The 12,448-nt window shown below is 41.7% G+C and overlaps 1 protein-coding gene across 1 annotated transcript in view; it reads left to right on the top strand.

The window, feature by feature from the left end:
• Positions 1-9,695: 9,695 nt before the first annotated feature.
• LACTB (lactamase, beta) overlaps positions 9,696-12,448 on the top strand; it is a 14,393-nt gene continuing 11,640 nt past the window's right edge. Inside the window, exon 1 of the mRNA XM_009994512.1 lies at positions 9,696-9,734. Coding sequence (XP_009992814.1) covers positions 9,696-9,734 — 39 coding nt within the window. The remainder of the gene's footprint in view (positions 9,735-12,448) is intronic.

The following is a 12,448-nucleotide window of genomic DNA, read 5'->3' as shown; positions in this document are numbered from 1 at the left end:
AGATTTCCATAGGAAATGAGCCCTAGAGGCCATGCTTTTGGAAACACTGCCATGTATTTGTATATCTTATGTGTTAATATGTGTTCATTTACTTCAATACAGTGATAAACCTTCCAAAATGATGTGTCAAGTTCATGAGAAACCCTGTAATCCAGCTTTTCACTACCGGTTGTTAATTTCTAAATTTATAGATAGCTTTATTTTATGTTTGGCATCTGTCAATTAGTAACTTCAGAACTTCAAAAATAATTCTTATTCCTCCTTCTTCTCTAGTATATTGCTGAAGGCTGATGTTCTCCATCCTTCTAGCAGCAAGGGGCTCAGCAGGGGACAGAACTAGATAACATTCCAGATCATCAGTCTCCATTAGTGGACCCTTAGCAAGCAAATGAAAACAAGTGACTTTCTCAGCAGCTGGTGTAGTGGTGAAAGGGTAAAGTAATAGATAATTTCAGATTAAATGGGAGTTGTAGAGGGAAGATGTACTGATGTGAGACTCTGGCTTTTTTTTGACTGCGTTATGTAGGGTTGAACTTTAGTAACATTTCCAGCTTTTGCATGGTTTGTTGGCTTCTTCCAAGTCATCCTGAATGGTAAGGATGAGATCCCTGGCTTCATATTTCCCTTTGTTTTTGGGAAGGAAAATACATGTTACAGGGCTTCAACAGTGCCTTAAGCTTGTACTGGAGGCCAACAGTCTAAAGCTCCAAATAACAGCTGAGCAGAGGTAAGTTATTCTTTTTCCTTCCTTGGCACAAAGATGAAGTGTCAGTTAATTGGGCTCTAATCCTTGTGCTTGTGGCTTTGAGTGATGCTGCCAGAGTCAGTAGGGCAGCTCCGAGTAGGAAGTGCTGTGCTGGGTAGTAGTTTGTAGGGCCCAAGGCCACCCAGAGGCTGTGCTGGGAGCCCAGTAGAGGAGCTCCTGGCACTTGGCCATAAGTCTTACACAGTTGAGTGTTCTGCCTGCTCCACTGGGTTGCTTTTATGGTCCTGTGGTCTGTGCTTGGGTCTTTAACAATGTGTCTGAGTGAGGTCAGACCCTTTGCTGCATGAAATTGTTTTTCAGGAGCCCACAAACTGCCTGTGGTTTGGGGAATCTAAATTCACCTCTCAGTGTGTGTAAGGGTAAGGAGGAGGCTGTGGTTTCAGTGTCTCTTGATAAGCATGTGCAAGCAAGGAGATAAGATTTTTCTGAAAAAAATCTGTAGAATAGACTTGCTCAAAGTGCACTTTTACAGTTGAATACATAAAGCTTTGTAATAGGTGAATACAAGGTTTCCAGTTCCAAGAAGTACTGAAGGGAGCAGTGAACATAATGGTGAATCATACCAAGTTTTTTTTGCTGAGTAGCAACAGACACATAAATAGGCATATGGATGTATTTGCTGGAGCAGGAGAATGTTTCTACCATGTATCATGAGCCACCATCAATTACGGATTCTCTCCAAACAGTGCCTAATCAGACAAAGCTCAGTGAAGCTACTAAGTATTGACTTGTAAATATAAATAAAAGTGGCTCTGATTTAGCTCCATTAGGAAATTCTCCCTCTGGCAGCTACTTTGCCCAACTCCATAAAAATTTGTTACATTATAGAATGTTTCACCATTCTTCAAGGTGTGTTTCTTGGTTTGAAGAGCTACTCACCCTTTTTCTTCAATGCAAAACCACATTTGACAGTTTGAAATATACCGTGATTGTGCAGCCATGCTGTGTAATTGTCTTGGTTGTTTTATGAGTTGTCCTCTCTCAATGAAATTAGTAGTTCTGAGAGCACTAGAACTGGCAAAACCTGCCGTCTTGCAGATTCATGTCTCGTGGTTGGTTGTAACCTTGCAATGAATTTTTTTTCCAGATACTGAGACATTTGTCTCTTGGCCCCCTTATGAGGTTTCTTTGATGTCTAATAACATGCATGGCATGCTGCAGGGTGTGCCATTCCTTCCATCAGGATGCTCACAGGCCTGCTCTTTCTCTCTCAATGGTTTCTTATATTCACAAAACTTGCAGAGATGTAATTTTCCCTTCAGAGTTTTGTGTGGTCGGAACTAGTCAAAGAGTTGTGGAATGGGATGAAAGGCAGAGATAACAATGACATGTAAGACTCTTTTCTTTAAGGAAAAAGGCTAAAACAGTAGCCTGAACCTATGAGCACTGCCTCTCAGAGCTCCAGCACCTGAGTGAGAGATCTGTATCTGTAATGAATTATGGGTATTAACCAGTTCTTGCTGTTGTTGATACTACTCAAAATCTGGGTTAAATTGGTGAACTTGACTATACTGTTAATACTGTAGTAATATCTGTTACACTGGGCTGTCTGTGACTGCAGTGATGTCTTAGTGGCAGCAAAAGAAGAAAGTTATTAGCCTACTGAAACATTTTTAAATGGGGGGAGGGGTGAAATACTTTTTACATGGCTCAGCACTTGGGAAAAGAGTATTTTTTTCCTCAGTTATTCATTTTGGTGTCTTTTTTAATCTCAAGTTTTTAATAATAAAACAGACCCATGAGTAAAAGATTAAGTGGGAATTGCAGCAAAAATGATCAAAGCAGTAGAGAAAATTAGGATAATACTTTTTATTTTCATGGAGTGTATTTGCAAATGCAGACAGGAATACTTCCTTTTAATAGAGGGAAGCCGTGTGACTTTCTTCAGTGTGTGCTGTGTTCTTTCCAAGGAATGGAAAATCTGTATCACATTGCATAATCTTTTTGGCTTCAGTTATGAACCTCTCTGGCTTTCTGTAAGTCACAGCCAATTTGTAAGCTGTTGCTGAGAAATGCATAATTGCAGGATACCCTTCACAATGACATCAGCTCAGTGACAATCTAGGTACTCCACTTAGTTAATTTGTATAAGAGCAGAAAGAGTGGAGAAAAGCAGCAGATAGAAGTCTTGCAGAACACTGAAGAAGTTATTCCTTCCCATTTGTTGACTCATAATGCACAGAAATGAAAGGATATTATGTGGTATTTTGGATTTCAGTGTTACAGCCTTTTAAGGCCACCTCAGCACTAGTTTCTTCCTGGCTTATTACAGGTTTGAGGAATGGCTGCATTAAAAAAAGCATCTTTTCAACTAAAAAAAAAATAGATCCAACACAAAAAAACCCAAACCCTCCTGCAGAGCTAACTACAACTGGCAGCACCACATGTCCCACCTCCTATAACACGGGCATGGTCTGTCACTTGTCTACAGCAAGCATTTATGGATCATGGGTATAAAAGGATTAAATATGGTTGGGGCCGTGATGCTGCAAAGTGTTCTGAGTTCTATGGCCTGACCATGGTCTGCTTCTCAGGATTATTTGTTTCATTAATGATGTTTTCACTTTTTGCCCTGATATTCTAACAGGAATGTCAAGGGAGCATCTGTGTGATGTCTCTCAGCCACAGCTTGAGGCAAATAGTGCTTCTTTGGATAAAACCTGAGGAGGCTGAACACCTAGTGTCAGTTGTCCGTGCTACTGAGGAAGATGTTGGAGGTCTGCTGACTCTGCAGTAGAATTTGTGAAAGAATAATGAGGAAAGTGAAACTGCAGAGCTCTGTTTTAATTTTCTTAGGACACATGGAGATCTGTCTAAGTTTTCAGTTTAAAAATAGAGCATTTCTTTGGAGGTCCATCAATAGCTTGCATGTTTCTCTTAACAAAAATACTAGTTGGAGAAATAGCCTGGGAAAATGCTTCAGAATCTTTCCTGGAATATGTTTTTCTGTAGCCAGCGAGGAGGAGCCTGCCAGACTCCTTTCCACTTAATCTGGATTGCTGTAGTAGTTCCTTATTTGCTTATTGTACACATGTAGACTATAAAATAAGCTAAAGGGATGAGGTAATTTGTGCTGCCTGTCCAGGAGAAAAAAGAAGAGTATGTAGAAGAACAACTGGGTGAGAAAGCAGCTAAAAGGGAAGTGATAAGGTAGAATTGTGTCCAAGGGGTAAAGGCCAGTTAAGAGGATACACAGAGTGTGAAGGTGATCTGCAGAAGAATGGAATCCCCCCCCTCTAAATGCTGCCATGTAGCTATGCCTTGTCATACTCCTGTAGCCTCCACTTTTGTTCCTGCTGCCAACATGTGCCTCTGCCACAGAGAAGGGTGGCTGGCAAAGTCCAGATAGCAGCAAATTCTTTGTCACCCTTCAGCTGGGTTCCAAGTTCAATGTGCAGGACTTCTTCCTGTAAAAATCTATAAAAATCCTTTGTCTCAGTGCTTCTCACCACACCAGCAGAATCTGGGTTAAATTTCTCTATGCTAGAACTTTATTCAATTACATCAACCAGGAAATCATGATACTTTGAAAAAGAGAAAAAAGCCAAACCCACCATTTTTTTGCTGCTTTTCAGCAGTTAGCTGTGTGTGTGCTTTTATTACATTCACGTGCAGCCATGTCTGAGTGCAAGGCATTTCCTGCAGTGTAACAGCTGGGTGGGAAGGACTGTGGATACAAGAGGCAGCCCAAGGGACCCAAATGTTTGTTAATCCAGGGGAGTCATTCTGCTGAAATTTACTGTTGTGAATTGAAATAAAAACCACACAGGCCTATGTGTCTCTGTCTGTGGAGGAGCAGCAGAGATTACTGCAGTTTTTAGCAGTTAAGCTATTGACTCCTCCCTCTGCTTCCCCCTCAGTGTATGTGCTCCAGCATTAGAACACACAGCTAGCAAAAGAGCTGATGGGAAGGGTTTGCTCTGGATCCGTTATTTTTGTGAATGGCTTATTGTTAACAGTTTGGATTTAATTAAGGAAAATCAGTACAATCCAAGTTGAAATTGAGTGCAGATCATGTAGGGGTTTGTGTCACTTCAGCTACGTTGTTTTAAAGAAGGTCATTTTATCAAACCACACAGCTTTGGCCATACACATACATGGGGTATGTACAGCCACGGCCTGCCTGTTTGCTCAAGCCTTAGTCAAACAAACAGTTCCATTAGAGCAAAGTCCCAGTGTTGAAGAACTTAAGTAGAGTTATAGAGTCATTGCACAATGAGAAGATCTCTCGTGCATCAAAGCTGCTGGGTCTTTAGCTGCTGTGACATTTGCTGTGTAGGGTTAAAAAACAAATGGCTGTCCCCAGTGAGGGTTTTAATGGTGTATTTCAGTTACTAAAGAGACTGATGTTGAAAGGAACTGAGCAGTTCTTTTTGATCTGGGTAGGACACCTGCATACTATATTAAAGGTAGGAGATTGCAGAACCCCTATTTAAACTACAGTAAAACCAGAAAGGTCTGAGATCTGTTTTCCTAGTTCCTCTTCCCCGTGTCTATTTAGCCTTTGAAGCCTTAATAAAGAAATTACTCTGGAGCAGCGTGAACAGCAAAACTTAGTGTCACTTTTTTAACGTTACATGTACATTTCGCTGCATGGGGATTTCTTTTAGTTTCTGTTTTATTTTTCCTCTGTGAACACCAGCTGTCCATAGAATAAGTGTTTTTAACTCACACCTGTTGTTTAAATTTGACAAGCACCAAGTCGAGTAGGAAATTGTTGGCTTTCATTGCATCGATTGGAAAAAATGTCATCATTCTTTAAGTAGATCAGAGCTTCCCTTCCAGCACCAGTGAACCTGGAGGTTGATTCTGCTCTGATGCCTGCATCAGTATCTTGCTTGCCTTTCCACTACAAGATTGTTTTCATTGGAGATGAAAGGATGAAAAGAATCCAAGCTGAATGTCAGATGTGAAGAGTATGCAGGTAGTAAAACTGTTCTACTGAGTAATGTAAGTCACACTGAAGTATAACTAAGTTGTGTGCATATGTGTACGTGACAAATGCTGCTATGTGCCAGAAAGTATATATGGGATCTAAAACATGGAAGTGGTTTCCCCTTGGTTCAGAGTCACAGCAATGATCTATATCCAACTCAAGCAGGTGATAGGTTATTCCATGTGGCAGAAGGGACAAACTGTCCCACACTTAGTGCTTACTGCAGAAGTCAATTATCCCAGGCAATTGTCTTCCCTCAGCAGTGACATTTTAAAAATGTTCTTAATAGTTTCTCATAGCTCTTTATGCAAAGGGACAAAAGTTTTTGCTGTGGTCCCATTGCAGTACAAATATATGTAAATGCCAATAACTTGATTTAGTTTACAAGAATGAAAAGGGGACAGAGTAAAATCCCTTCTTACTGATCTGTGTAGCATGTAGTAATTGTGCACTTACACATCTTTAGAGAGGCTTTTTTAAAACATGCCTGGGCTTGGGAACAATAACATGAAGCAAAAGAATGGAGTTTGTGGTGTGTGTGTATTTGCTCCCATAAGAATACATGAGCCCAGTGCCAAATGCCTCCACCCAAATATCCGAGATGTTACTAATTTGATAAGAGGCCTTTTCCTGTTTTTTTTACTAGCCTGTGCAGTTTCTCAAGCTGTCTGTGCTCAGTTCTCACAAAGTGATTTTAGTGGCACAGAACATGTCTGCAGAGCAAAATGAACGTGTAATTGCAGCACAGGTAGGTGAAACCAGACTAGAAGAGAGAGTCGTAGCAGTGAATGTGAGGAAAATGGGCTGGCAACCAGCATGCACATATAGCTGGTTAAGTATTTGGTGTGAACTGCAGAGAAGCATTTGATTGTTAAAATAGTTACCAGTAAAAACACATGCTGGAGCTTCAAATAATGTTGAATGGTTTGGGAAAAATGCTAGAAGAATAGATAGTGAGAAGGATATAGAGTCTTCTATTGAGAAGAACAGGTACAGACAGTAAATGCAAATCAGAACTGTGTTCTTCACACGCACATGCCTGAAGATTCACATACAAAATCTGCTGCTGCATCTGCCTGTTGTTTTTCTTCCTGAATTGTAGACACCTGCTGTGAAGGTGGCACTTGACCCTGGCACTTCAGGATGAGTGTAGTTGCCTGGTCTGCTTCTCTCCCAAGTAAGTCAGGCAGTAAGAGTTCTCACTGCTGTATTTATTGACACAGAGTTCTCTGGTACTAGTTCATTTTGTTGAGCTTTATTTCTGGGGAGAAAGGGTGGAAAGAGAGATGGTTATCACCCAATTATGAGAAGCTCTTCCTAGAGCAAGATGGAAAGATTTCCTAAGTGCCTACACGTCTGAATTGTATATTTGGGAATATGAGCTTCAGAATGGTATCTTATGGTTAATATGTTTAATCTTTCAGGTGTTTTACACCTTCTGTGACTTGTTACTTTGTTTTGAAGACTTCAGTCTGAAAAGATGTATTTGGAAAAATCAAAGATACTGATGCTGCCTGGTTCCTATTGCATCGTGTGAGTAGTGGTTACACAAGCCATCATTGTCCATGGTGTGTTGTACCTGTGTCCACTGAGTGGGGAGAAAAGCTGGAGGGGGTAAAAAGGTTATACCAGAGCAACTGAATTCTAATTATTGATGTGAAGCCATTCTCAGGGACAAAATTGCTCAGTTCTCTCTGTGCTCATGTTCTACCAGAAGAGGTTGTTGCCTGGAGAATAACTTCAGGAAAAAACAGGAAATAATTTTGTATAGGGTTTTTTTTGTTTGTTTGTTTGTTGGTTTTTTTTTTTTGGGGGGGGGGGAGATGCTGGTGGTTTTTTTATGCTGATGTATTTCACAAATGTTCTTCCATTACTTATTTTCAGCTGTTGACAATTATTTTTCCTCTCAGTCCCAAGAGGTTTAAAGTAGGCACTGAATTAAAAGTATGAGGAAATCACCAGTGAGAAACTAGTTTCAAAACTGATGTTTTTGTGAAGAAAAAGAAATGTGTGCACCCTCTGGCTGGCCTGTAACCACAGCATGGTCTTTCCAGCATTCCTTTCCCTGACATACAAAATACTTCCCAAACTCCCATCCTGTTCTAGGACCTATGTCAGACTGCCTGCAGTTTGTAAAACTAAGGCAGTAACAATATGGCACTATAAAACATTTTAATAATGTTTTATTGAAAGCAAACAATCCCCAGGTGACACATCCTGAGTACACAGGAAAGTGGAGTAAAGAGAGTTATGTTTGAGTTACGTTCCTTTTATGATCTGTGTGTGTCAGAAGTGGGGGAAAAACATCAGTGACCTGTGGTGCTGCTGAAGTCTGCATAGATGAGCTGCATGGATGGGCCAGCCCTGCTGGCCTTCTAGTTGAGCTTGGGGATCACCACTGCTTGTCCAGTATGTCAACTTGTGATGGGCACGTGTGACATGGCGGCACTGCTGGTGTGACCACGACAGGATCAGTGTTCCTGTGTAGTGTAAAAAAAGTGCATCATGTTTAACTAAACTCCTCAAGAAGTTAAGATTAGCAAATACCTAAATCATGGTTCTAGCAGAGCTGATGATAAACGTGTTGATCTCAGTGTGTGAAGACCCCCCTGGTTTTAATGCTACTTTTTTTTCCTGGGCCAGATATCTTATATTTTAAAGATTTGTTCTTGACTAATGTTTCTCAGTGGAGTTGTTGGAGAATTCACCCACCCGTAACATTAGTTTAGAAAAAACCGCAAGCAAATAACTTGGGGAAATTTCTAATCTTAGATCTGTGAGTATGTACCTATTTGTGTACCTTTTGGGGAAGGGATGTCAGGGTTTTGGCTGGGTCTGACTGTACTAGCACAGAATGTTATTGGTGCACATTGATAGGGTTAACAGTGTTACTGAACTAGTTAGTACACACACTGTAATCATGCAGGTGTTAACCTTATTTGATAAGCAAATAATAATACTCTGAGAACTGCTGTACTGACCTAGACCAAACAAAACATGCATGTGGGTGAGGAATCTGTTAAAACGACTCCGTTCAGTAAGACTGTGATAACCAAGAAGGATCCTGCTGCAGTGGAACCACCCCTGGTGCTGACACGGGTTAAACTGATGAGGTTTCTTACTGCCATCTACTGTATGCTTGAAGCCAGAGGGGAATAAAAATTCTGTCTCTTGGTTCTCAATGAGATTAAATTACTTCTGAAAACAGAGAGAGAAAGCAGAGCTTGATTTCTCTCCATCTGACATTCCCTTTGTCTTCTTTGTGGTATTTAATAGGATGGAAGAGCAGAGCTGGGCTCAGGATTTCAGAACTGACCACTCCTTTATCAGGGAAACACTGATAACCATCACTTGTTTCCTTTTATTCAAACCTTAGATGTTGTTTGTTAAAAACATTACTCATTTTTGCATTTCAATGGAAATGTTAAATTCAGAGGCATGTCACTATAGAATTTTGCCACATCGGTGAGATAGAAAAGCAAATGAGATCATCATAGCAAAAATACTGAGATCAAAGTCCAGACCCACAGGCAGGACCATCTTCTAAACGTTGCTGAGACATCAGGATCCACAGAAGTGCTTGCTGAAATGGAGGAAGACTGACAAAGTGATGAAGTTGTTTTTGAAATGCCTACAGATATATACATATATATATATATATATTTTAGTCATGTTTTAGGAAGTACTGATGAAGCCTCACAATTTGCAACTACCTGATGTTTCAATGTACTGTTGACCACCAGCAGCAGAGTGAGCCTATTATGCCTTTGGATGGTGGGCTGCACCACTGCAAAACAGTATAAAAGTTGCTGCCCATCTTGTTGTTGCTCCCCAGCTCACACAGTAACAGTATTTTGAAAAAGCCAGTGAAAGCAGCAGTGCACGACTACAAGGGCAAGATGAGTAGGAAGATACAGAAGCATTTTGTTTGAAGGGCTCATGTTATTGAGCCTTTAGTGTTTGTCTTACTGGAACGCTATAAAGCCTGAAAGGATGCTTGATGTTGAGACTCTAAAGCTGGCTTATGTGGAGGTAAGTGAACACAGCCCTGCTTTGCTGAGCCACCCATTGTGTCACACCATTCTTATAATCCAAAGAAGGCATATATCTTCACATAGGCTTTTAAAATCTGTTAAGTACAACTTGGCAAGCAGGCAGAGCAGAGGAAAAGTCAGCTGGTTTAATGCTAAACTATGTGGAGTTTTTCCACTGTGCCAGAGTGACCTCCAGATGGACTTTTCTGGCTGTGTTACATGAGGAAGATGAATTACAGCTGAGAGTCTGTCTCTATACTTCTAAGTGACTGATGGATGAGGACAGAAGAAAAATTGGGGTTTTGTTAAATTTAGGATTGGATTAGCTAAGTGCTTGCTGTCCTCATTTTCTCTTGCTATCAGTGGTATCAGAAAATTCTCAGAACCTTGTTAAGTCTGATACCTAAACTTGGAAGTTAACAAAACCAGCAGTTTAGGCAAAGACAATGGATTACAGCAGATTCTGTTGTGCTACTGGATTTAACACAAAGCTCTTCATTAAGGCAATCAGAGGAAGATGGCAAGATCTTCTGGCTTAGGCCCCTTCACAAGTGTGGTGCCAAGGAGTGTTCCTACTGAGCAGGTTAAAGTAACAATGCAGAGAATCCTGCAAAATGCTTCCAGAGACAGTTTTAACACAGTGAAAATGAGTTATGAGGAAGTAAATACAGCATCTTGTGCCAGTTGGGTATGAAGTTGTACTGTGATAAGCAACAGTTTTACTGAAAAAATACTAATGAGGAATAAATGCCTGCAGCGAAAAGTGGTAGCATCTGGTCTGTGTTTGACTTGACACATGAAAGCTGCTTGGCCTGACTTGCTGCCAGATCCTGCAGCTCTTGAGATCATCGGACATGAAGGAGACAGAACTCCCTCAGTTGGCATCTCAACATTTCTCCTAGGAGAACATATGCAGAGTTATGAAAGGACAGACTCCCCACTTTTGCTTGCAAGTGTGGCTCGTTTTTTGCATTTAAGCTATTGTGTTGTCTGTCAGCACCTGTAACAGGTATGGAGTGGCCATTATTCAAGGTTCTTAGCTGTTGTTCAAGAGTCCTTCAACACAGATACACTGGGGTTTAAGTCATTGTCTAAATACACCAGAAAACCTCCCAAGACAGAAAGGGCAAACCCCTGCATAAGACAACCAGCTGGACACTGTGGGCTTTCTGCATTGCTAAGGATACATCCTGGTCCATCTGTTGGTGATTCGCAGGGTACAGGAACAGTCCAGGCATTCCCTTGAGAGGCCTGGCTTTGAACAGTTGAAAAGAAAGGCTACTGTGAACATTTCTCAACTCACCTTTGCAATTTTCTACTCATCTTGAACCATGACATACAAACTATTCTCTCCCTGTCCTCTCCTCTTGCTCTTGAATAATTGGACTAGGTAGTCTGAAATTCAATAGAGATGCAATAAATGCTGAAAAAGACTGAAATAACCAATTACTGAAGGGGTTTTTTTGGCTGCCTTTGAACCTAACATCATTATGCTCTAGCATAATTGCATGGATAGCATAATTTAGTAAGTTCACAGCAGTGACATATAAGAAGGAGATTTCTGAGTATCTTCATGCTAATTAACTCATTTGGTGCTCCAGTTAGACATGTGGACTAACAGTTCAGCTGACAGCATGAAGTGGCTGTGGATGTGACTTTGCATTAGGCACATACAATCTCTTTCATTGTTGGATAAAGCTGATGTGAGGATCCCAAATGTACAGACTCCTCCACTTGGCAAAACTCACAAAAGTCCTGGTTATTGGATGTGTCTTGGATGGGATTTGGATCCAGCTGACATGCTGCCTACCTGTTAACCTGAATCTGCTGATGCACTGAAAATCCTTCTGCCTTCTTGAGTACTGCTGTCCCTGTTTGGTCACTCTTCAGTCGCTCTAGCTTGCTGCTCAGTCAGCACCTGAAATCACTAAAGAGAGCTATTAGAAGTTTATTGGAAACTAAATATGTGGAAGGTATGAGACATGTTAAAAGCATCAATTAGAGGGCATTGCCATCTCTGTAGTCTCTGTCTAAAGAGAGCAACTACATGGAAAACATGGATGTGAGCAGATGCTTGCTGTGCCGTCAGCATTGCACCAGGCTGAAACTTGACTCTAAAACCAGCGTTGGAAAATTCAGCATTTGTAAGTACAGTATGTTCATCTTGCAATTAAAAGGTTTTATGTCGGTGTTAGCAGAGCTTGCCCTGCTGTCCTGCCTGGCACGCATTTAGCAGCAGGCTTTTTGCATTTGCTGCTGTGATCATTTGCTGCAGAGTTAAGATCAGGAGTTATGTTGTGGCTTGAAGTATCCTTCATGTTTTCTCCAGCCTTCCCTTACACGTGGGTGCGGTGCCAGTGCTGGTTAAAACCGGGTTTTTCTGCCCGAGCCGCCGCGGTTGGCGGGGCAGGAGCTGCGGGCTGTGCTGGGGGGCTGGGGCAGGTACCCGGCAGAGCTGAACTGTGCTTGAAAATACCTGCTTAAGGATTCATTTCTGAGGGTTAAGGCTCTCAGAAGGGTTCAGAGGGATTTGTGGTGTTGCCAAATACCGGCTGTGAGTGCCCCTGGGCACACGGGTGGCTTTCGGTGGCTGAACACGCAGAGCCGGATTGGAGCCTTCACCAACCAGACGGGAGGCGGCAGCGGGCGGGAAGCGCAGCCCTTCCCGGGGCTCCCCGCCCATCCCGGGGCTCCCCGGGTCCCCGCCCCCGA

The sequence above is a fragment of the Chaetura pelagica genome, unplaced genomic scaffold (genome assembly GCF_000747805.2).
Source record: "Chaetura pelagica isolate M959 unplaced genomic scaffold, ChaPel_1.0 scaffold222, whole genome shotgun sequence".
Taxonomy (NCBI): Eukaryota; Metazoa; Chordata; class Aves; order Apodiformes; family Apodidae; genus Chaetura; species Chaetura pelagica.
Note: the sequence above shows the minus strand (reverse complement) of the source record. Positions and strands in the feature narration are given on the sequence as shown.